Source organism: Corvus moneduloides, chromosome 1, assembly GCF_009650955.1.
Source record: "Corvus moneduloides isolate bCorMon1 chromosome 1, bCorMon1.pri, whole genome shotgun sequence".
In the NCBI taxonomy this organism is placed as follows: Eukaryota; Metazoa; Chordata; class Aves; order Passeriformes; family Corvidae; genus Corvus; species Corvus moneduloides.
In genome coordinates this window covers 102,248,576-102,274,167 of record NC_045476.1, presented here as the reverse complement: position 1 = coordinate 102,274,167, position 25,592 = coordinate 102,248,576, and the positions used below count along the sequence as shown (strand labels likewise).

The following is a 25,592-nucleotide window of genomic DNA, read 5'->3' as shown; positions in this document are numbered from 1 at the left end:
TTTCCCATTCTCTTTCTGTATCTAAGTTGTTTCAGTGATGGTGCAACGTAGTCTTTTCAGCTTCTTATGCCTTTGAATCACAATAGAAACTTCTGCATACATTGTACGGCTTTGATACTAGAAAAAGTAGTTCAGACTTGTTTTGTTGAAGGAAAATGGATGTTTTCAACCAGCCTGATAAGACAAACTCTAAAATAGGAGAAACGGGAGAGGTAGATGGTGACTTCATTTGTTGCTTCCTGTGTTACTGTAGTTAGGATTCTTCTGTATCTATAAAGTTGAAGGAATTTGGTGTTAAATTATCTGAAGAAAGTAGTTTTTCCAAGCAGTTTTCACTAATTAAAACAAAACAATAATACAGCACGCAACCATCCAATTCTATCAATTTTTCATTGTGTTTCAGTACTTCTGGAGGTAGAGCTTTACTTCCTTATGAAAACAGAATCCTCAGTAAAGAAGTTAAACGAATAGAAAATATTCTTCTCCTCTACAAAATCAAAGATAATTTTTTTCTGTCTGAAATGCTTTTGGCTTTGAATTTTGTTTGATGGGAAATTGAGGATCATCTGAGATGTTCAGGAGCATAAAACTGAATGTAGAAAAATACAGATACACACACATTCTATTTATGATTAAGTCAATTTGATCATAGTTAATTAATGTTGTTTTCTTAAAATTCATATATGTGTCATTCTTTAGAGCAGTGAAATAGAAGTTTATATTTACATATAACTGACTTCTTTTGTGTCTGTAAGTTGCTTGAAGATGCTGTCCAAAAATTTGTCATGTTGAGGTAGATTTTGAAAAATAAACCAATGTGGATGCGTGTATGAAATTAATCTGATAGTGTATTTGTAAATTGTTATAGGTGACAGAAGTTTCCCCTAATGTGACTAAAAGCAGTCAAGCAGAAAAAGAAACTCGTGGGCACCAGTGTTTTGAGTGTAGCCAGACCTTTTATTCCGTCACCATGCTGACGCACCACTGCAAAGAGGTTCATGGCAAGGAGCGAATACACGTTTGCCACATCTGCAATAAGGCCTTTAAGCGGGCAACACATCTCAAGGTATTTGGTAATAACAGTTGATTGTTCTCATAACTCCTTTTGTTTTGGACTTTCTGTGATATTAACAAAAGGTACCTATTAGCCCTTTGTCTTTGCTTTCCCTTTACAGTGTGAGAGGTGTGCATCTGAGAGAGGGAGTCTAAGGGATAATGTATGCACAGATAGAGAACTCTCTTCTGGAGCATGGAGAGGATTTTAATGCGTATTGACTACAGAATGAAAAATGTTAATGCCTGTCATGCAAGTAGTAGTGTCAAGAAAGGATTTCATTTACTTTGTTTGCATATGAGTATCATCAGTGCTAATCCTGATTTTCAGATAATCTTTTGGTATCTCAGGAAGCTACCTGCTTTACCATTTTACCATTTCATTTGTAGATGCTCTGTTGTGTGAGTACAAGTGATAGAGGAAGCGTTTGTTTTAAGAAGTCCTTATATTATTGCTGTTGTCTAGTGATATTTTGTCTGTTTTCTCTAGATTATGAACAACCTAATACTTCCAAGTCTTGTAAAAAAGATTAGTGGTGTACCTAAGTTCTTAATTGGATTATAGAATGTTCCTGTTAGTAATATTGGGCTGTACTAGACAAGTGCTTTGTTCACGCTGGTATCTTACCTCTGAGAGATACTTAAAGGAAGTAATTCGAAGAAGAGCTTTAAGAAAAGATGAAACATGTAAGTTGCCCAGAATTTTGCCAGCTTCCCAGAATTTATAGCAAGAAGTTTTTGGAGCCAAAAGGAATGTATTTATATTCATTTGTATTATCTTTATATTAGCTTTTAGGAGAGCTCTTCAATAGATTCCCCTTCCCTTCGATATAATATTTTAAGGAAATACACTCTCTTTGTGAAGTTCACCTCCTTGGAGTGATCATGTCTGTCAACTAGACTATTGGAAACTATCATAAAACGTGTTGTTGTGAAACTCTTAACCTCTGACTTAGAAGAAATTTCCCAGGAAAAAAACCAAAAGAGTCTCGATCATTGTTTTCCTTAAATAATGATAACAAACTCCAAATATCAGTCTCTCCAATTTATTTTCTTAGAACTGGCTGGTGTTACTTTTTTTTTTCCATAATTAAAACTTGATTTCTATTATGTCCTGGGGCGAGGTTAAATATATGACAAGGTATCTTCTTACCCTCGTATGTCCCTTGGATTATTATCCATAACTGATTTTTCAGGAAGGAGGCGATTGAAGTTGTAATAAGAAGTTCAAGGTCAGGCACAAGAGACTTCAGGGCCTTGGGACAACTTGTTAAGGGATCAGAAGCACAAGTAATCTTCTTCTCTATCCTTGCAGTTGCAGAGAATGATGTAGGAGGAGGCAGGAAGAGCCAGCAGATCAGTAACTATCTTGAGACTGACATCACCAGCAGAATTTTGGGGTTTTTGGTCATGGATTGGTCTACACAATTGGCCTGCTGCAGTTGGGCTACACTTGTCTCAAAGGGGGAAAAAGATCTTTGTTGAGGACCTAGCAGGGCTCATTGAAAGAGATCATCTAAACTAGATTTGTAGGGAGAAAGGGATAAAACCAGACTTGCTGGAGATAAGCTTGAGGGCAGCATGCCAGTGTTTGAGGGTTCATGTGCCAGCGACATCCTTTGGGCTCCACCCCAGTGTGCTGACTACACTGGAGCACATTTGAAATGTCCCTGTACTGGTGCGTGCAGCACTGTAGCCATCTTGGTGGAGGTAGGGGAAGTGGTCAGGGAGCTGCTACTCCACTTAGACATGCACAAGTCATCTATAAGACTGGATGGAATCCACCCAAGGGTACCAAGGGACCTGTCAGAAGAGCTTGCCAAGCCACTTCCAATCATTTATGATGATCAGTGCTGGCTAACCAGGGAGGTCCCAGTTGACTGATTCTTAGCACTTGTGATGCCCATCCCCAAGGGCTGGAAGAAGGATCTGGGAAACTATAGGCCTTTCAGCCTTATCTCAATGCCAGGAAAGGTTATGGAGCAGCCCATCTTGAGTGCCATAATGTGGCACATGCAGGACAGCCAGGAGATCAGGCACAGCCAGTATGGGTTTATGAAAAGCAGGCCCTGCTTGAGTAATGTGATTTCCTGTGACAAAGTGACTCGCTCAGTGGAGGAGGGAAAGGCTGTGCATGTTGTCTACCTGGACGTCGGCGAAGCCTTTGACACTATTACCCACAGCATACTCCTGGAGAAACTGACTTCCCATGGCTTGGACAGGTTCACTGTTTGCTGGGAAAAAATTGGCTGTATGTCCAGGCTCAGAGTGGTGGTGAATGCAATTACATCCAGCTGCTGGCCAGTCACAAGTGGTGTTCCCCAGGGCTCAGTATTGGGGCTGGGTCTATTTAATATCATTATCAATGATCTGGACAAGAGGATCGAGTGCACTCTGTCACTTTGCAGACAGCACCAAGTTGGGCAGGAGTGTTGATCTGCTGGAGGGCAGGAAGGCTCAGCAGAGGGATCTGGACAGGCTGGATCAGTGGGCTGAGGCCAACTGTGTGAGGTTCAACAAGGTCAAGTGCCGGGTCCTGTCCTTGGGTCACAACAACCCCAGGCAGCCCTACAGGCTGGGGGCAGAGTGCCTGGAAAGCTGCCAGTGGAAAAGGACCTGGGGGTGCTGACTGGCAGTGGCTGAACATGAGCCGGAGAGTGCCCAGGTGGCCAAGGAGGCCAGTGGGGAATAGTAGCAGGAACAGTGTGGCCAGCAGGAGCAGGGCAGTACTGTCCCTCTGTACTTAACACTGGCAAGGCCGCACCTCAAATCCTGTGTTCGGTTTTGGGCCCTCACTTCAAGAAGGACATTGAGGTTATAGAGTGTGTCCAGAGAAAGCCAATGGAGCTGGTGAAAGGTGTGGAACACAAGTCTTAGGAGGAGCAAAGTTGGGGTTGTTTAGCCTGGAGAAAAGGAGGCTGGGGGTGTCACTTATCACTCTACAACTCCCTGTGAGGAGGTTGTGGTCAGGTGGGGATTGGCTTCTTCTGCTGGGTAATGAGCAATAGGACAAGAGGAAATTACCTCAATTGTGTTAGGGGGGGTTTGGATTGAATGTTAGGGAAAATTTCTTCACTGGAAGGCTTGTCAAGTGCTAGCACAGGCTGTACAGGGAAGTCGTTGAGTCACCAACTCTGATGGTATTTAGAAGATGTGTAGATGTGGCACTATGGACAGTTAGCAGACATAGTTTAGTGGTAGACTTGTCAGTGCTGGTTAATGGTTGGCTTTGATCTTAAAGGTCTTAAAGGACAGTTTCATTTACCACAGGACCAGCATGTACTAAAACAAATTCCACCCCTTATCAGACTCTTTATCAAGGTGTTAATAGTAACATCAGCTGTGAGCAGCCTTTAACAGCAAATTCAACAAAGATAAATGAAACCATGGGGTTTGGCTTAGGATTTTGGGAAGGGTTTAGTGATCTATTACTCATGGTCTTCATTTTATACTGATGGAATTCTGGAGATCACCAGAAATATTAAGGGTGCTGCCAAACTTCATGCTTTTCAGAAAAACCCAGTAAGAGGTAAGGGTATCAAGGGTATCAATGTTTAGATGCCAGTACTTAACTATGTATGTGTTTTTTCCAAAGATATCAGTACCAGCAGATTCACAATTATCCACAAGAAAATCCTCTTTGGAGATCATGTACAAACATGTCCACCACCCACCTTACCCCCAGTATCAAGACTTTTCAGTCCAGTGACTTCGGTTCCCCTTCTGATGTGGGTTACTGTCCTATTTTACAGCTTCAGAGATGAGAATCTTAAGATGTGCACAGTGACTGAACTGTCCAATTTCATATCAGTATGTAGTGGAACTATCTGCAAGCTGACTGTTGATAGTAAATAAGGCACAGACATGATTCCAAGATGAAAGGAAAAAGGCCTTATCATCTTATTAAAACAGTGGAATGAAACAAACTTTTTATTGCCATGCTTTCAGAGGTGGTTACAATTAATGTTTGAGGAGAGGTGGGGTATAAGAGTGACATACCAATGCACAAGTCATTTCAAAGAAAGTTTCCTGATCTTATTTTCTGATTAGATAATGCTTGTTTGGTGCCCCAAAATAATTACTCTCTGAAGAATAAAAGAATTACACAAATAAAGTTGTGAAACATCACATGAACAATCAGTAAAATACTGAATTATAAAGAGATGATTGCACTTCAGAATGTTGCATTTCCATGAAGTATTTTCAAAAGTATATTTATTTTACAGGAAAAATATAAGAGATGCACAGGTCAGTGGAACAGAATTGCATCACAAACTGTTTCTTCAGAGAAAGTTGACAGAAAGTTTTACAGGGCTATCTGGATGATATCTTTGCTTTCAAGTGGAAAGTGGGGTGATGGGCTGTTGGGATTTGGAGGTTTGGTTTTGTTTGGTTTTTTGTGTGAGTTTTGTGGTGGAAGAAAGAAGCAACTGGTTTCAGATCATTTTTCTGGAGTAGGGCATAGTGTGCTTCCACCGTTTCAATGCTTGAGGGGGTAATGAACAAGATAAAACCAAAAGATTTTGTTTATTTTCACCTAAGCTGGGGTTTATAGATATCTGATTTTTCTAAGAAGACCTTATATTATTTCCCTATAATACTATATTATTATTATTATTACTGTAATAATAATATTCTTCCATGTAACTGTCTCGCTGATTTTCCAGTGTAAACAAACTGCAGACAAAGTTTGCTTCAGTTCGTGGAGTGAGGAATAGGACTTCATAGACATCAAGAAGGCTTATTGTTTAGGTATAGTAAAGACTAATTAATAGTTTAGTCTGTAATGAAATAGACTAGGAAAGAATATCCACACACAGTTTAGAAAGTGGACAAGTATTTACAGTACTGTTTCACAGACAGTTCTTGATTAGATTTTTGTAGTTATATATATTTTTATTTATTTTCTTTTGTAATTTGAATTTTATCTTGGCATTGATAAATAAAATGAAAAAATTTATAGATAACATAAGATACTCTTCTAAGTTTGCAAAACTTCTGGGCCCAGCATCAATACATTAAAAACAGCTGTTATTGATGCTTCTTCACAAAGATAAAGCATACTGCTATTTTACCTGTAAGAACCTTAGTGTTTTTATTTTCTGGTGTTTTTTTCAATTAAGAGTCCGTTGTGAAGTGGTTCTGTTTGCATCTTGACGTCGTGCAGCTGTGTGTGTGTATATTGTGATAGTTGCCTCTTTGAGGCCTGTACAGTTTTACAGTGTGTTACAATTCAGGTGTTGAGAAATACCTACATAGACCAGGAGGGAGATGGGATACTGTAGAGGAGAGGGGGAAAAATCTTACATTATCTTACAATGCACAGTTGTCAAAATACCTCTTTGTAGATTAACAAAGCACTTAAAGAACTCTGGTTTGGTTTTTTGTATTTTATTATGCTTCAGATAATTAGTGAAGGGACTAATGTATGCCAAAAAAGAAAGACATACAGTTATTGATGGAGTTTTTCAGAAGTAAAGATACCAATGGTTCAGCCTTAGAGAGAGTTGATACACAAAAATAATCTCTCAATTAAAAGAAAAAAAACAAATGCAGGCTTCCATTTTCTTCCAGCTTGTCTGCTGATGACTAAAATCCTCTGCTTTTGTCTTCAAGGTGTGAATATATTTTTATGTTAAGTACTGAAGTCTTTTTAAATGGTCTGAATTTTTTTTTTTTCCCTATACTGGCTTAGGAACACATGCAAACCCATCAGGGTGGACCCTCACTGAGTTCCCAGAAGCCTAGAGTGTTTAAGTGTGATACTTGTGAAAAAGCTTTCGCTAAGCCGAGTCAGCTGGAGAGACACAGTCGCATCCACACAGGTGACACCAGAAATTATTTTTATCTTACAAGGTTTTCTTGTGAATATCTGGCTGTTATGTTTGGAATCCTTGCTTATGCTTTCAGCTAATTGCATTTAAATCTCAATTTAAGCTTAAAATATCAAGTCAATTTCTTACGTGTTTGGAAATTAAAAGGAGGAACAGCAAACTTGAAAACTCGTGTGCTTCACTAAGTTGATCTGTATTTTGGGACTGGCAGTACTGCAGTGATAATGTGAATGCATGAGCTTTTATCTAAAAGTTTGTCAGGCTTTGAAACAGATTAATAAAAGCATATTTTAAAACATTGTTTGAAGTGATGTAAAGACACTGGATGTGGTCATCCTCAAGCATATAGAAGAATGTGCAAATGAGTGGGTATGCTCAGTGATGTTAAACACAGGACGGGCTTGGCAGCTGATAGTGACTGCTGTATGCAGTGCTTCATTGTCACTGAGCTGCTTGTACAGGTCATTTGTTTCTAATGCCAGTGCCTTCAATTTGTTGTGTTCTTTTCCACTTAATTATTTTCTTCAACAGTTAATCTGTAAGAAATCTATACTGGCTTCTCCTAGGGAGCACTCATTTTCTGTGATGTAAGTGCTTTTCAGGTTGCAGCTTCTGCCCTGCTGTAAGTTGAAAGCTCTATATAGGATGATAGCCCAGCTGCCCTCCATGCCACCTTCTGTGCCTGACGAACAGTCTTCGTAACAACATGAGTTCTAAATACAGGAGTCAGTTCTCTGAAACAAGTTCTTTCTTTTCCTTACCACTGCTACCAATAAAGAGCTGTCATGACTGCTAAACTTAAAGAGGACAGGGGACAGTTAACTCTGTTGCTACTAAGCTGGAGGGGACCAATGAATTTGACTGGATGTGCTGTAGAATAAGAAGACTCCCACAAAAGGATAACTCTCTTTCAGTGAGTCAGCCAAAGCTTTCTCTTTCCCCAGCATCAAGCTGTTTTGTGGTTACTGTGTTAAGAAGGAACATTCTGGTTCTGCCGTGGGTAGGAAAAGAGAAGTGGGAGTTAAAATCCAAGGAGATGAAAATTCTTCAGAATCCGTCAATAATTTGCTTTTTGCAAAACTGACTTAAATAGCACAGACTCTTAAAAAAGTTGTCTCCTAGTTTAAGGGTTCCACAAAATATCTAGAAAGCAGGAAAGACAATCAGTTGCCACTTTCCGTGCTTAGTTTCATGTTGCTGCCCCACTGTAATAGGCATGGAGAAGTTCAGGAAGGCTGAGAACAGACCAGAGTCCTTTTATTAATCTGTTTCTCATATCAAATCTTCATCATCATAGGAAAAATTATTTCTGCTTTGGAATAACTTGTCATTGACTCAGTAAATCCTTAAATCCTTAGATATTTTTGGATTTCTCTTTACTACGGTGCTCATGTGCTAGGCTGTAACAGACCTTGCTAAACTCATATTTATTTTTGTGTTTCAACAATGACAGACAACAGTAGGTCAGTCCATATGACAGTAATTCTTTCAGAAGATAATGTTCTTTTAGAAATCGCTTAAGACCAAAACAGTGAAAATGCGCTGCACAGAAGTGTTTAAATGGATGCACTTACATAAACTATGATAGGAAAGGTTAATCTAAATCTAAACTGACTAGTTTTCACAGAGGTACCATCCTTGTCTGTGACAAAGTGTTTGTCATTTCTGTCTTGATTAAACATTTTTAACCATTTCTAATGGGTAATATCTACTGAATCAGTGGCCAGAAGGAAAATACATTATTTCTCTGAATAGCTCTAAATATCTTGTTATTTAAGATTTATCAGTGAGGAGTGGTTTGCTGAAATGTTGAAGTTAGAGGGAAGCAGTTGCTTCCAGTTCTACCAAAAACCATGTGGTAATCCATTACACCAGAAAGGCTGTTGACCTTCACTGAACTATAAAAATGGAAACAAAAGTATTTGAGGAAATCTAGATTTCTCTTCAAACTAGTGAAAAAGTTGTTAACAAAAATAGAAAGAAAATTTCTGTGCTTTAAAGGACCTTCTGTTGATTGTCTGAGAAGTTGGATTTGGCATGCATGTGGGAACACTGACATAAGAGGTATTGGTCCTTCAAGGAAGAACTTGGAAAAGTATTTTTACTGCTGCTTGTGCTTTACTGTGCTGACTAATTACAAGGTATATCTTAGAAAGTGCTTTTAGAAGTCCTTAATGACATACAGCAATGTGTCTGGTGTTCATGTCAGAGGTTGTGGTGTTGAGTGTTGAAGCAAAAGTCGGATTTTGCAAAGTAGGTATTTTTAAATTTTAGAATATTTTTTAAGTTAATACGTTTTTGTGTTTATAGTTAGAAACAGTAGTATTCTCGCAGTTGCTGTTGGCATAGGAGGCCACGAGTCCCATGTAGAATTACCAGGACACTTTTTTTTTTTTAACATATTTGACTTTTTAGTTTCTTAAAGACATCAGCTTTGTTAATTCTAGTACATTGCTTTATCTGCCTTACTCTAAATGGTGTAAAAAGGCGATGATTTCCTTGAGTACAGAAAAGTCAGATTGGTGAAGTGATTTTTTTTTGTACCTCTGTTAAATAACTTACTTAGATGAGAAATTGGATAGGAAAGATAGTATCAATGATTTAGTACTTATGTAACTATTCTGACATTTAATTTGAGATTTTTGCTGACAATATGGAGCTATAGCACTGTTTGGAAAAAGTCTCAAGGAAAATGATGTCTCTTTCGTTTCTAGATCGTCTTAATTTTTACTGAATTCTGAACTGTATTTTAATGTTGAAGGGAAAAATTAATTTAATATGTTTTTCTTCTTTATAAAGGGGAACGGCCATTTCAGTGTACACTGTGTGAAAAGGCATTTAACCAGAAGAGTGCTCTTAAAGTCCACATGAAAAGGCACACAGGAGAGAGACCTTATAAATGTGATTACTGTGCAATGGGATTTACACAGAAAAGCAATATGAAACTGCATATGAAACGGGCTCATGGTTACACTGGTACGTGGCATAGCAGTAGTACTGCTGAGGGTAGGAATCCATATGTTCTGTTAGGAGAGCACAGAGCATTTCCCTTAAGTTATTGAGGAATCAAGCACTAATAGCCAAAGACCACAGCTGATGAACTAGTTAGTTGCACATGCAACCCAAAAATCAGGTTAACACTGATGTTTTGCTGTTTATGGTTCCTTGTTTTTTATGTGGAGCTCTGTGTACAGAAATACAGAGTTGAAAAATTATTCCAGAAAAACAGTATGTTGTATTAAACTTTTAAAAAACTTTTTTCAAAGACTGTCGAATGCGTTTACAGTATCTGAAGTAATTGTGTAATACCCATGTTCCCATCATATTTCCTTTGTTCTCAAGTGCTATATTTGCATTTTTCTTACACTATACATCAAATCATACTCACTTGCCTTTTTCTCTTGTGCCTTGGTAGGTCCTGTACAAGAGCCTGCGAGTCACCAAGAACAAGAAGGGGAAGACATTAGTCGTGCTCTGAATTTAGAAGAAGTGGTACAAGAATCTTCAAATGAATGGCAAAGTATAGGCAATGTTTTTCGATGACACCTTAAAATTTGAAAGTTAAAAATGTTTCTGGGACTTGAACTTTAAAGCTTCAAGCATTGAAGATACTAACAATAGAATAATATATTATAGTTTTTTTAATTATTTACAAAAATTACCTAAAAGATTAATTCTTTTTTTTAAACTTGTAGAAGAATATTGGGAAAACATCATTTAATCTCTGCTAAGTTGTCTGTGAATCAATGAACTCAGGTAATAATGTATACAGTTTCGTCTTTGAATTCACAGCCAGTATATCTATTTAAAAATAAACTGGAACTTTATATCAGAATAGAATGATTCCCATTTTTAATGGAGATGAATAATAACTTCACAGGAAAATCATGAAAGTGTTGGTCAACTTTTTTTTTTTATGTGTTTAAAGAAATAATTGAGATTGGAAACAAAGTGTTGCAGTTGATGCATGCATGCAGTTAAAATAGTGGAGTTTTGCCTTTTTTTTTTTTCTTACAAGGCACAAGAAAAGGCTGTATTTCTTTTGAAAGCTTTCTTTTTTAGTGCATTTTGAGAATTTGTTGGAAAAAAAAAAATACTGCGAGCTCATGGCTTTTCTTGAGAGGGAGCATGTTCATTTTCATTCCAACCACAGAGGGAGACAGATGTTCGTTTTTACAGTAAAAGTCTGAGATTTTGGACTTGGCAATAATTACTTAAAAAGAATCCAAACAACGAATGGTTCCAGTAAAAGCCTCTGCTGTTGTTTGTTGTACTGGGTCAGCAGGTACATATCTCGATTATCTGTGGAAAACACAGCCATATACTAAATCTGTGAAGTAAACAAGTACAATTTTGTGGTAGCAGTGAGAAAGTTAGATGCACACTAGGTCACCTATATTATACAATGTTCCCCAGTGCTGTAAACAGTTATCATTTTGAATCTGTAAATTCCTTTATTACTTTCTTTGTGGATGTTGGAAATATTTTACATTTATTTGCTGTTTAAGTCATTGTTTCAGCAAAACTGCCTAGCTGAGTATTGCTTTCAAAGGTGCCACTTGTTGAGTATATTCATAGCAAAGAAACACTGGAGTAAAATCATAGTTGTCTTTTAGACATTCCAAAGACAGAAGCTGTTTTCTTATTTTTGCCTTGTTCTTTTGAATTTTATTTATATGTTACATATATATAGATATATATATGTGTGCTTATATATGTATATATATATTTAAAGTTTATGAGCCTCTGTGTGGCTGATCAGTATTTTTGTAAATACTAATCCCAGTTGCAAGAAGTTCATCTGTTCGGTTGCCACAAGTACTTCTAGATCAGTGGTGGATATGTTGTACAATAGTACAGACCTGGACTTTAACTTACTTTCTAAAAGATAATTGTTCTCAGATCCAAAAAGCTCTTTTCTGTAAATATTGTCTATACTCTGTCTATGATAAAAACTAGTTATTTCAGATTGCTGAAGCAAGAAATTGCTGTTGGTTTTGATAGGGCATCTCTTAATTCTTTTGTTAACTGTTCAGCATATGTATGTAAATAATATAGTTGGTGACATGAAAATAACACTTTTGTTATGTGGAATATTTAATTCAAAAACATGCTAAATAATATTACTTTTTTCCAAATTCTGTTTCGTGTATTTTTTAAGCATATGATTCTGGATTCTAGGAGATTGGAAAAACTCTGTTTGCAGAAGTGCGTGTCTGAATATTAGATGTAAAGAATAAAGTTCTTCCAGCAGTGCCTTCCCTTCTGGGCAGCCTGTGAGTGTTTTGGCTGTTTAAGAAAGACATTGTATTTTGCAGTTGTCTGGCCTCATGGCATAGCACCTGTTTATCTGTAATAATATTGCAAAGTGTGCTGTGTTACTTGTACCATGTATGAAATATTTTCCCTGCTATTTCAGGGAATACTTTATAAATGCACAAAGGGCTTGGAACTACGAGATCTTTAAGGTCCCTTCCAACCCTGTGATACTCAGTAAGCACAACCTAAAAGCTGATCTTGTGAGTAAAAAGGTGCCATTTTTAAAGGGTCACTTCTCGAAGTGTTATGCCTTGGTTAGAGGCAGTGAATCTGTAGCAAGTCTTGGAAGTGTTAAATAAACAGTGTAAGTTATGGCATCAGCTGACATTTTTCCTGGATTCAGTTTGCTACTCCTTCAGCACTCGGAAATCCTGTCAGTTACAATAATAGACTTTTTAAAAAATTCTTTTTAACATTGTATTTGATTTGCTTCCCTGCATCCTCTTCCCCCATGAACCTCAAGTGTCCTGACAGAGGTTTTTATAGCCTTGGTAAGATTGAGTTGGAGCTTTTCAGAGCAGTGTGTGTGTTGATGTTCAGTACAAATACAGACACGGTAACCAATATGTTGATATTTTCGAAAGCAGTGTTTAAGTAGGTGCATTATTTAAGGAAGCAGAAGAACTCTTGTTCTGAGGAGTACTTGGAGAGCCATGTTATATAGTGGGTAAGTGGACAGTGCTTAGAACAGCCTCTCTTCTTCCTGGTTTGATGCAGTAGTAGGCTTGTGCTAGCCTTGGGCTTTTTGGCTTGTGTCTGCTCACAATTTCTTTCGGTTTATGTCCATTCCTTCAGTACATTAAATTACCCACTCCTAGTATTGGTTGTGCATTCCTGTTTCAGGAAAAATCCTTTGCTTACAAATCAAATGGCCATTTAAACTGCTGGTTTTCATCAAAACTACTAGTGAGTAACTAAAAGAATAAATTTCAGGCTAAGTTTTAATCTTCTTTTGTGTTGGTAAAGCAATGCTTTCAAATACTGTACCTATTCCTCTAAAGGAAGTAAATCCAAAAAAGCCACTTCCACCCTCTGGGAAGGATGACTGAGGGGGAAAAAGAGTGATGAAGGCAAGAAAGAAGTTTTGGATAAATTCTGTTGCTCTACAGTGTAGTATTTTGAAAGACATATTTCTCTGGGTTTTTTCTTCAAATATTCTTTCACATTTTTGAGGGCTGTTTGCACCTCAGCTGTTCATGAGGGGGGCAGGTTTTCATTGCCTGTTCATAGACATTTTAGGCCTTGCAATATTCCTCTAACCTGTAGCTACCACTCCATAGACATTGGCATTCCATAATTCTTGTGTCCTGCTGTCAGCCTTCTGGGCCATGCAATGTCACTAGAAGCCTGTGTGCAGGGTCCCAAAGTGTCATTTTCTAGTATCAAAACATTATTCATAAACTCTGTATGTGTGTGGGGGGAAATAAACCAAACAGACCTAAATATATATGTATATACATAAATATAAATATATATATATATATGTGACCTTTTACTATGTAAAAAACAAAACTGGCCCAAGTTTCGTTTCAAGTTGATTACTTTATTTCAATAACGACTATTTTTAAAAGCTGTGTTCCTATAAGAACAACACGTGTTCAAATTAAATTAACCATTATGTTGCAGAGTATACATCTGAATGAAGCTACAATAGAAAAATACACATAGCAACCAACAAAGGTAATAGATGTAATATGTGTGTGTATGCTTAATAATTTTGGCAGTTTTGTTTTCTTTAGTCTCTATGTATTTTCTCTATGTATCTCATCTTCCATTGCTTCATATTAATGGACACTGATTTAAACCTATAGTAGTTTTAGATGTGAAATGCAATTAACATACATATTCATAGGTAACTTTCACTGGGCACTTATTAGGAGTGCAGTTTCAACCTAGGAAGCACTAACTGTAATCTACAGTGCATAGGCTAAAACTAAAAAAATAAAATAATTAATCATGACAGACACTTAGATGACAGTTTGAAGAAATGGTAAGTTTAAGTAATAAAACAGTGCAATTCAGAAGAGCCTTTTATTTCCCTAAGTGTGGTTGGAAATACCGTCTCCACACATTCATTTTAGTAATTTGTGAACAATTAATATCTAACTCTAACTGAGCTATAATTTTATTTCTACAAGGCAACTACAATACAACAGTTAAATGTTCACAGTAGTTTACTAAGAGTTTGCTTTGGTGCACGGCCCTTAATAGGCATCCAGGTGTTACTCAGGCAAAAGATGAGCCAATCAAATACAACACTGCTGCAATACCGAGAGAAAGGTTTGACATTCTAATGTGAGATGTGCAGGACAATCTGAGATTCCAGTACTGAAGGGCTTTCTTTCAGAAATTAGACTTTTTTGTTTATATGCTTATTTACTTACTGTACTGCAAAGTTAACGCTGTTGCAGCAGAGTTTATGTGAAGCACCAGTGACGTCCAGTGGTCACTTGTGCAATCTTAGATGTTTCTCTGGGAATATCCCTTATTTTGTAACATTAGTCTAACTCAAATTTGAAATCCTCTTTCTCTCCCTCATCTACTCTTTATTCTAATGGTTTGGATGCAATGAGCAATTTTTAGTATGGAAAGAATTTCCTTATTGCTATTGCTCCACATCGTATTGATTCTACAACATCTGCCCCCTCCCACACTTCACATACCTTGAACTCCCAATGTTTGTTAAACCTTTCCATGACTGCCTAATCCTGTTATGAAAATAAATTATTCTGTGAGTGAGAGAAGGAAGATTAAAACAAAACAAAACAAAACCAAAAAGAAAATTTGGATAAACAGTCCTTACAACTTCTGCACATGTTGGGGTTTTTTTTTGTTTTTAACAGCAGTATCTCAAAAATTCATTAACAGCAGTGCTCAGTATCCAAGACATTATAGCTCTTTATTTGTAATTCTGATGTTCACTAAAACGAAACCAGAGGAGTTGAGCTTAAATTAGGTGCTTGGGAGAAATAAAGGAGTCCAGCATACAGTTAGGGCATCCTGAAGAAGAACGGGTAAAGTCAGAGATCTTGTTACTTCACATAAAATAAGGAAAACATCTAGTAAAGCTACTTTTTGTGTTGCTTTCATTCAACTGTTGCTCAGGGATTGCCAATAGAAGTTTGTATAATCTACTGCATGCAGAACCTAATTGGCATTAAGTAATGGATTGCATCTATCTAGGTAATTGTGGCAGCTGTTACTAATTTTAAGGCAGTTACATTATGAAGCAGAGTACATGATCCTTGGATGGCATCTTGGAGCTTCAGCGCCTAGCAATGGGTGAACCAGACCGCGATCCAGGTCGGGACCCAGAGCCTCCCTGTGGAAGGAAGAACAGAGTTGTATTAATTAGAAATTAATATGTTAATTAATTATGGGGCTGTGCATTGAAAAACATCAATCTGTAGTGAGTGTGACAGAATTTAAATACTATCTAATGAAGATGGCCTGCAGTTGCCTCTAGTACATCACTAAATATTACTGGGACTTTCACTTCAAAAAGATGATTGATTTTCCTATATTCTCACATAGGATTAATTTACTCTCATTAAATCTTCCACACAGGACGGTGTCTCTCATTAATTACTTCTAAGTGCATGTTCTTACTCAGGCCTTCCTAATGAAAACTATTTATTTGCTTGGACATAATGGAAAATTTCATTTTTATATACCCTGTACTGTGTGTATGCTTCAGAAAAACAAACAAACAAAATCTCCAAACCTTGCATATGAGGTGTAATAGTCTCACATCTGAAAGAACTGAAAGTTAATAGTTTCATTCTGCAGTAAATTCTCAGTGTTTTATCAACATGAGTCTTGTATGGAAAGCTCAGATGCAAATACAGGGGAAAGCTAAGAGAAGATGAAAGGGCTGAAACCTGCCCTATTCTTAGAAATAATAAGAAAGTGTCAAACTAGGAGGAAAAAACTGTGACAGTTCATAAATCTGCACTTGAGAAAATAAGCAGTTTTATAGCAAAGATGATCCAAGCTGCAATTTTGACATTTCTTTTTTTTGAATTTAAGATTAGGCTAACTTGACATCATGTTCCCGTAGCTTTAGCAACTCTTCTATAGGAAAATCTTGAAAAAGTACAGTTATGACCACAAATGTGAGATGGTGTGGTAATTGTTATGTTACTCTAATCAGGTGATGACTGAAATGTTTAGTTAAAAAAAAACCACGTGTGTACTTTGAGACTTAATGTTCTTTATTTATATTCTTCTCATCTTTCAGTGCTGCCTCCTTAGTTTTATAGAACTGTTTCAAGGAAAATTCAGGCTAATTCATTAGGCAATAGGCTTTTTTCTTTCAAAAATATCTTAAAGAATGGATAACTTTTTTATTTTACGAGACTGTACAACTATATAAAGAAATAGTAATTTCTGTAAACAATGGGGCTAAATCAAATGGGCCTGAATAAAACTTATATCAAAGTTACAGAAATTATAATGGCTGGCAAAAGGCTATCTAAAAAGTAGAACTGGTGTATGTATCTCTCAGATATATATAAATCTAAGCTAAAATAGGTGTGATGATTATGCAGAAAAGGGAATGTTCAATTTCATGGAAGGTCATTAATGAGTATTTTCAGATGCTGAAATGATGAAATTTTACAAATAATATCAGTACGTAGCCATGGAATAGTTGATGTATCTGAACCCCACTAAAAACTACCAAGTGCATAATGTGAAAATAAGACTTGAAATGTGTTTGATTTTTACCTGGGCCTCTGAAGAGATCATTCATTTTCTTAAATTGCAACATAAGAATTCCTACTACTTCCTTGAAGTTTTTGTGCTGTCACTCACTGCTGCATATATTTGGGAAACAACTGTACAATGGGAGATATGTAACCTAAACTGTGTAAGAGACAAAAATGTGGATTTTGCTACAGATGAAGGCATTGTTACATCTCGTGTTGCAGGGAGGAATAGTAAGAATCTGAAATAATCAGCTCTGCTAGGGATCTCAGACCTTCTGACTTGAAGTTAAGATGACTGCTTATTGCATCCTCATGTGCAAATAGTGCACTGGGTGATTTGTTATGAGTGAATTCACTGCCTTCTTTGCCTTTGAGGGAAAATACGGTGTTCCTTAAAGTATCTGCCAGCAGATACAGTCTGCTTTTTCATGTGTCTGTTTCCTGGCATAGAATATGAAAAATCCTCACCACTGACCTTTTTTTTCCTGTTCTGTTTTTGTTTATTGCCTATGTTGCTGTGGCTGTGCTGTGCCTTGAAATGGGGAATTGAACCAGGCTAAAGATAATCTGACCAAATGTTTATGTCTAATATGACGGTTTTCTGATTTGCCTCACTTTCTAGTGTCGTAACTTGCGATACTGACATACTGTAGGAGTTCTCCCACCTGGGGTGGGAGCAACAGGGACTTCTGGAGTTGTTACTGCATCCAAATACGTGTCCAGCACTTCCCTGTACTACCCTGCTGCAGTTTATCAGTTCTGTTTCATTTTCACTATCCTAAATAATTCAGCAGCAACAAGCTGTGTCATCTCTTTTGTCTTCTGTATTCCAGATCATTTTTGCATTCAGTAACAACACTGATCCTGGTGCAGGTCTTTGTGAGACCTTGTGGACTTACCTTCTTTCCTTATGGCCTCTAACTGTGTATTTTTACCTTTGTTTCCTATCATGTAAGTAGTCCCTAAGCCACAAAATAACCTTCTGGTTTATCCATGCAAATCTAGTTCCATCAGAAGCTTTAAGGGAATGTGGTTGTTTCAAACAAGGCAGGTTCTGGAGAGGTTTGGCTTCTCTTTTTCCCAGTTCAATTCTTTTGTACTTAAAATTCAGTTGTACATTACCAGTTTAAAGATTCTTGAAAGAGTGCCCTGGCCCTCATGATAGGATCCCTTGTGTCCCTTGTGAGCAGATTTATGCTCATAGAATTTTCCACTTCCATATCCTGGCTTGTGTCCTTCACCACCCTGCAAAGAAAGATTTTCATGTTTATTGCAAATTATCACATTCAAATTAACATATGCGTGTTGTAGTCTTTTTTTGTGATCACTGAAATGTAATACTTAAATGTGGAATTTGGAGGTTGTTGGAATAAAACAATCTTTTATGTGATAAACAAGAATGAAGGAAAATGTTAGGAAATTATCTGAATACATTCAAATCTGAGGGAAGCATCAATCTGTAAAAAATGATTTATTAAATACTCAGAAGGTTAACCTGTGTGACAAAACTTAAAATGTTTTAATTTCATGAGTTCTAAGATGTCAAACACATCAGCTAATCTGTGGTGTTCTGATAGTGAAAGAAATGCTTAACAGCTTGAAGGCTTTGATATTTTGTCTTAAAGTGCCAGTAATTTACATGCCATCTCATATAAAATCAAACCTGTGGTAGAGAAGTAGAATTTAATTAGTTGTGAGAGAACTGTGGGAAGAACTTGTCTAGGAATTGCTTAGGCAGATCACTTCTAACTGACAGGAAAGGTGGGACAAAATACTGAGGTTAGTGACAGCATTAGTTTTGCAGACTTTGCTGTGTAAAAGCAGTTGGAAAAGTGGAGTAAGCACCTATCTCATCCCAGACCTCCCTCCCATTTTTGGTCCACCGCAGGAGGAGAAAAATGCAGCAGATGAGTCTTCCAGGAGCCTTTAAGGGAAGAGAGCTTTGCCATGCAGTGGATTTTGCTCCCTTCGTGCTGAAGCAAAAGAAATAATTGCTGCAAGGGCTGTCAAATTGCAGGATAAGAGCAAGCAACACAATTACCATCTTAAAGTGCTGTGGAAGGAGGGAGGAAGGTGGAACAGGAAAAGCAAAATAGCAAAACTGAGACAAAACAAAATTATCACGTTGCTGTGGCAGCTTGAGGCAATGGAGCAAGATATGCTTTGGCCTGGTAAATAAAAGGGCTGTTACCAAAAGCACATTCATCACCTACCCAGCTAAATCTGGTGAGGGATAATCCTCTTCCCTGTACATGCAAGAAATAGAAACAATGACATGATGATCACTATGGAACACAGCATCTGGGTCTGCCATACACAGAAGATGATGAAAAGACGGCCAAGATTATGAAATAATGGCCAGGTAATGAGGCAGGCAGGAGTTGAAAACAACAATCTGTACAGTCATTTCATGAAGCAAAAAAAGGCAAGATTGTTTATTGTAATTACTAGAACTGACTTCACTAGCCATGGTTTGTCAGTATTATATATTTCAGAAGCCAGCTGAGTAAATGGAAGGACAGCTCCTGGTTGGAGAGGCTTGTTTGAAAGCATTACCTATTGTTAGTTCATTACATAAAGCAATCACAGCATAAATTGAATATAGAAATCCTTGCAAGTGGCTTCAATTAGTCATGCATGAAGTCAGGAGCTGTGTGAGGAAGAGAACCATGGCTTCTATGTCTTAGGCTCATACTTTAAATTGTTCCCAATGATACCTGTAGTCTTTACTTAGTGCCGTTAGAGACAATGAATCAGGCTCGCAGTTAAATTAGTGTGAATTAGCCCGTAAATGCCTTGAGCCCCTGAAACTGCTTACCTTTGCTTGCATTGGGGGAGGTGTACGGGGTGAGACCTAAAAACCAACACAAGGAGTTGTCAAATGAAGACAAAAATAAATGTCAGAAATCATCAGGCCTTTTGCACATTATCCATGAGCTAAAAATGGTAATTGCACTGAGAAGCTTCTCTGCTGTCTTAGGCTTTGCCTGGAAGACACTGGATTTATGTCTATCTTGAAACAGTAATAATTTCTGAATACGGCCAGTGTTGAAGACACAAGGACTAAACCTGTATATGATGAAGCTGTACAACTGACATGGTTAGCATTTGACTATGGTAATGGAGGTTTACATGCTTTTTTTGGTAGCATTTCAGTATTGTTTGTCTTCTATGTAAAAATTATTTTTGGCATTTAATGGCATATGAGCTCAAGGGCACAGTACAATTTGGGGCTCAAAGGGTAATGATTGGTTAGTGTTTGTTACTGATGGATTCTAAAGAAAATATTTAATTTTGGTGCATAAGAGGAGGGGAGACTTACAATGTTCTTGAAGAAGTGGACTACAGGGTTGTCATCAACAGGCCGGCCATGCTGAGATCTCTGGGGGATGGACCCGACGTGGTGGCTGACCCTGGCTGCATGTATGTCCTGAAAAGCAGAACAGGCACGTGGCCCAGTCAGCTGGGAAGGACAGCTTATCAGCCATGGCATGGAGAGTCATTTTCACCAGGGGTGAAGAGAGGAGAAAAATGCCTTGGAAATCTACAGAGATTGCCCCCTATAGCTGTCAGTGCTGTGAAATGGCAAATACGCAGTATGTATATGCACATATGGTGTGCATATATATGGGTGCATATACTTTTAACATTACAGCCCAGTGTGGAATTAAGCCTCTTGTTGGAAAGTTCAGGCAACAGAAACCTTGTAATTTTCCTTAAATAGGAATTTTTTCTCAAGTAGGATCTTAGGCTGTGATTTTAGAAATTAAACCAAAATGGAGAAAAAACTTAAAATTATGTTGGATCATTCTGCATGGGAAAGCAGGAATAGATCGTGTATCATTTTTAGTTCCCAAAGACTATGTAACACTCATGAGCTGCAAGAGCAATGGGTTTTTTTTAAGAATGAGGGAATCAAGTGAGGCTGACAATTTCTATTCCAGTAGAGCTTTCTATTTTCAGTAGGGCTTCCTGAGCAATAGTCCAAATGAAGTCAGATATATGGTTTATGACACTGACTTCCGTTGGAAAAGAAAAATAATCAATGCAAAGAAGTTCAGCTGGTTTTTATCATGGTTGTTTTTTTGCATGCTGAAGTGGACACTTACTGTTTTAAAAGCAGGAAAACTTGAAATTTATTGGATCTGTGAAATCTCCATAATGTCACGCAGTCAGTCCTGCCTAAACTTCTGCAGCAGTTTCTACTTGGTCACTAGTTCCAGTGATGCCAAAATATCCTCTGCTGTCGTGATTAGGAAGAGAGAGCCAGTAGTATTCAGAGCACTTCGGCCATGTTTTTGTCTTCTTAATCTACATTCAAATCACCCAGTGCTTTGCCTTTGAAACCTGCTGACTGCCTTGTCTTTAGGATAAGTAATGTGATAAATACCATGGTGTTGCAGATCTGACGGGCTATGGATTGCCACAGAAATGGAGAGAAACTGGAATAAGGTTTTAGAATCTAGATCGGGTTGAGTTTCTTGGTTTTGGCGTTCTGACCAATTATTAGGTTGAATTAGCACAATTATTAGGTGCTAATAACTTGGCTTATTGAAAAGGTTATTGTGCTGTAAATACAAAGTTTCTTCTGCCTGCAGTGCCAAATGTCATCACAGGCTTTGATTGTCCCCCCTTTTAATGTGTAGAAAGCAGTAGAAAATCTGAAGTAATTTTTAATGACTGTTCTGGGTGAGTTTTCTGGTGTTTAAAATAAAGTGCTTTCCATTCATATTATCATCAGCAAACTTCACCTTTGAATGAAAAGGTCTTCAGAATCTTTGATATTATTCTTTATTTGTGAGAGGTAATTCACATTTCCCTTCAATTCATTGTTGGAATTACTCTTTCACCTCTGGTTTGTTCTTTCAGTTTTTGGACTCCTAGGGGCAGAGAGCAAAATCCAGTGGTGTTTTTCAGAGACTGCCTATGTTTGTGCAATAACTGGTATCTGTAGGTGTTAAAAGGTAAAGTCTAATGGAATTGAAATGAAAAGAGAAATCTGATTTATACTGCTACGATGGACTACTGAGATGGTGTGATATGAGTGGACTTTTTTGAAGGAACTCAGTTTAACAGTTATCATGTGTTTCATTAATGCATTCAGATCATCACCATTTATCTGTAAGTATGTTTTAAGTGCTTGGCTTTAAATAATATTCTTGTTAAAACCTAATAGGAATAGAGAAGAGCAACTGTGTTTTAGGAAGGGGTGTAATATACTTCTTATTTCTTTGTGTTACTGGTCTCTTGTGCCCAGGGACTGCAGTGAACTCTCCCCACACCTCTAGCAATGTTGCTAGGAATTTCAGTCTTGAGAGTAAGGCCAATAAAAGGCATCCTTGGCTTCTATAACTATGTATTTTGAAATGTACTTGCCAAGTATGAGTCTGAATTCAGAGCCCTTGGGTATTGTTGGTGAAGTTTAAAATGGAGGTGCCTCTGTTTGTGCCCTTAAAGAAAGTTTAAACACACAATAATTCTTCAGTAACTGAAGAGGAGAGAACAGTCAGCTTTTCCTGTTCCCAGTTAACATTAATGAAATGTTTGACCTCAGTTAAGGATCTGAACTAACTCTGCTGCACATTCAAAAAAGCCAAAAAGAACCCTAAAGCTAAATAATACTAATAAAAAGGATTTGCCCGTGCTGGAAATTTAAGCAGTAACTGGGAGAACTGATTACAAAAACACAGTTTGCAACTTCACTTTGAAATCAATAGTTTTAAGGTTTAATAATCAAAATAAAAATTCTTAAAAAAATACCCCCAGTTATTCTGTAATGGGGAGTGATTTTTCTTGAAACAGTTTGTGGTTCTTTCTGGTGATGCACAGGAAAGTTGCACTGTTTCACTGTGTGTCACCTACCTTAGGTATGTTGGCCACTAAGACAAAAAAAAAGAGTAACTCTGAATGCAGGGCAAAGAAAACATGCAGGTATTTTAGTCTCAACATTAGCTATACCTTGGAATTGCATTCCCTGTGTTAGCCATGTACTTCCACACCAGACTAATTGCATTTACTGGCACAACCCATATTAATATATCTTGAAAGAGCTGTTAATTAAAAAAAAATTAAAATTGCCACTTCTCTAACAATATGGGCTCCTTCTGGGGTTTTGTGCAAGGTTATTACATTTCCAGTTGACCTGAAGATACCCAGGTGTGTGTTTGTGTTTGTGTGTAGATAGATATATATGCATACACACACACACGTGTATATATATATGCATGCTTTTCAGTGTTGTGCAACAACTCACTCTGGGTATAAAATGTATAAAAACTGCAGTTAAGCAGTTACAGGCCTTTTTTTCAGTCTTGATATCCCATGAAATCCATCCCTGACTTTGCTTGCTGTAAACAGGGTATGTCACATCTCGCAACTCATACGCATTAGGGGGGACTTTAAATGCATATTATAATCTGTCTCTGAGGGCTCTCATCCTCCACAAGAGGATTGCTTATAGCTGAAGACACCGTATGCATGTAAATAGCTCTAACTCCTAATCAGTCTGTGATACACATTTGTGACAATAACAGTATTAAGATGTTTTGAATACTTGAATTTTCAGCTTTTTACAGTTCCTTTCAGTATCATTATTATGTGGTTTTGTTGCCTACTTGGGGATGTGAGATGAAAGTCTAAAGTACATGCCATGTTGTTTTTCTACTGGCAAAATCCAAATACATATGAAATACAGAAATAGCTGATACCAAATGCAGTCAAACCAGGTAAAGATGAGAAACAATGGGCTTTTTCATGGGTTCAATGGGTTTCATGGTTTCCAATGGCTTTTCTTCACAAGATACCTAATGAGTTGCTGTGCATGAATTTAAAAGATATCCTACAAAATCAACACATTTCAGATTGCCTTAGAAAATCAAACTGTCCCACAACTTGCAGGTTGTCTGTAATGCTTAACCACCCCACTAGGACATTTGCAACTGCACTGGTAGACTAAAATTATTCTTTAAGCATTAGGTGATGAACAATTTGCTGTTCAGTGGGAAGAAAATGCTGCAAGTTCAACAGGCAATTTTTAAGCCACTCAGCTGATTCTGTGTTAGTCCTTGAAATGGACTCTGAATCCAAACTCTAATGACATTTCTATCCAGGTTCAAATGTACGTAGTCAGTATGGTTTCTAAATAGGTATGCCAAACAGGAGTTGAGATGCATCCTTTCAGTTAATAGATATGTTTTGGGTTTTTTTTTTAATAACATGGAAATCTATTATATAGTTTAACGAAAAATCTGACAGGCACTTGAATACAGAAATTGCATCATCTTGGGATTTGGAGGGGCTTTGTCCATGGGGCTTTGTGTTCTGGGCATGGCTGACGCTTCGTCAGAACCTTCCAGTGCTGCTGCCCAGGCTCTCACCAGGCAGCGACAGAATACACAGCCCATGTGTCATGTGGGGATGTATTTTTCCATGCTTATTCTAGTAGTAATACAACTTCTGTGAGCATGCACTGCTAAACCAGAGCTGTGTTGTACTGGTGGTGTTGGTTCCATCTTCGTTCACATACAACCCAGGTAGCAGTTTGCTCTTGGTGGTGGTGTTTGTCCCAGGCTGTTCACGACTTGCTGATCTGTTGCCAAAAGTAATGAGAATGCTGACGTCTTCCCCACTGGCTGATCTGGTGATGACATTATAGCTAATAGCAGACTTTTTTAATCACTTTAGAATGGATGAGCCACACATCCTTGTAATGGTCCTGTTAATTTTTACTAATGTGGAAGACAGAAATTAAATTACTTGCTCAAAGGTATAGAGGAGAATTGGCAGGAAGAGGGATGTATAGTACAGGAGATTCTGTCTTTCAGTGTTGTGCTGAGATCAATCTTTGTCTAGAAATAGGTGATGAACAAAAAGAGGAAGAATTCTTAGCAGAACGACAGGAATAACAAAAATGGCAGTAAAGAGCAGAGATGACTGAAAAGTAAGAAATGCAAGGAAGAAGGAAACAACGGAGAACACTCCCCATCAAGAGAGGTGCCAATTGATAATCCAGAACCACATTTCTCCATAACCCTTTTACACCTTAGTGCCTTGATGATTAGTGTTCACAAATTAGCAGGTAAAAGAATTACTGGGGAAAAAAGAAGAATGGGGGCAGTTTTTCAGGATAGTTCTGTTTTATGATGGGACTCAAATCAGAGACCAGTGCCATTGTACCCGCTGGGTTTTTTCCCTGTGTCCAGTTTATTCCATTGTTGTGACACTTGATAAATGGTTTCAGAGGCAAAACCCGATACTTCAATTTGACTTTGCTTTTTGAAGCACTTTTTCTGCCTAGCATCAGTAATTTTATTCAAATATTCTTCATTATAGAAGTTCTTCATCTACTTGAACACAGTCTCTCATGCATACTCAGTATTGTTCTCTCTGTTACTTTGTCAAGTTGGTACCAATGACGTAAATTAAACTTTGTTGAAATAATCCATGGTTTGGGTGGGGGTTTTCTTGGCTGGTTTTGTTTTTGATTTTGTTTGACAATAATCATTCCAGCAAAAAAAGGATTTTGCCTAGTAGGTATTCTCTGAGTAGCTTCTGCTACCAGCAAACTTCACAGCCTGAAGGATTTAACTGTATATGGGCAAGAGATGGAAGGCATCCTGCACTGGTATTCACCATGAGCAGTTTACTGACGACCTGCATATTTGGTGGAGATGCAGCT

General features: G+C 37.6%; 2 protein-coding genes across 8 annotated transcripts in view; one reads left to right on the top strand and one right to left on the bottom strand.

The window, feature by feature from the left end:
• Positions 1–12,025, top strand: part of ZNF236 (zinc finger protein 236) — a 77,732-nt gene extending 65,707 nt beyond the window's left edge. For 4 of the 6 annotated variants that reach the window (XM_032120547.1, XM_032120536.1, XM_032120528.1 and 1 more), the window contains 4 exons: positions 869–1,066; positions 6,749–6,878; positions 9,687–9,863; positions 10,303–12,025. In XM_032120547.1, the coding sequence (XP_031976438.1) occupies positions 869–1,066; positions 6,749–6,878; positions 9,687–9,863; positions 10,303–10,430 (633 nt within the window). In that variant the 3' untranslated portion in view covers positions 10,431–12,025. Of the gene's footprint in view, positions 1–868; positions 1,067–1,175; positions 3,504–5,720; positions 5,806–6,748; positions 6,879–9,686; positions 9,864–10,302 lie in introns of those variants that run through there. The other 2 variants (XM_032120562.1, XM_032120552.1) reach the window with 2 other exon arrangements.
• Positions 12,026–13,728: 1,703 nt separating this feature from the next.
• Positions 13,729–25,592, bottom strand: part of MBP (myelin basic protein) — an 84,029-nt gene continuing 72,165 nt past the window's right edge. Inside the window, exons 4-8 of one of the 2 annotated variants that reach the window (XM_032120586.1) lie at positions 20,238–20,345; positions 19,734–19,769; positions 19,129–19,161; positions 18,038–18,160; positions 13,729–15,528 (exon numbers count right to left, since the gene is read on the bottom strand). In XM_032120586.1, coding sequence (XP_031976477.1) covers positions 15,472–15,528; positions 18,038–18,160; positions 19,129–19,161; positions 19,734–19,769; positions 20,238–20,345 — 357 coding nt within the window. In that variant the 3' untranslated portion in view covers positions 13,729–15,471. The remainder of the gene's footprint in view (positions 15,529–18,037; positions 18,161–19,128; positions 19,162–19,733; positions 19,770–20,237; positions 20,346–25,592) is intronic. The other variant, XM_032120595.1, reaches the window with a different exon arrangement.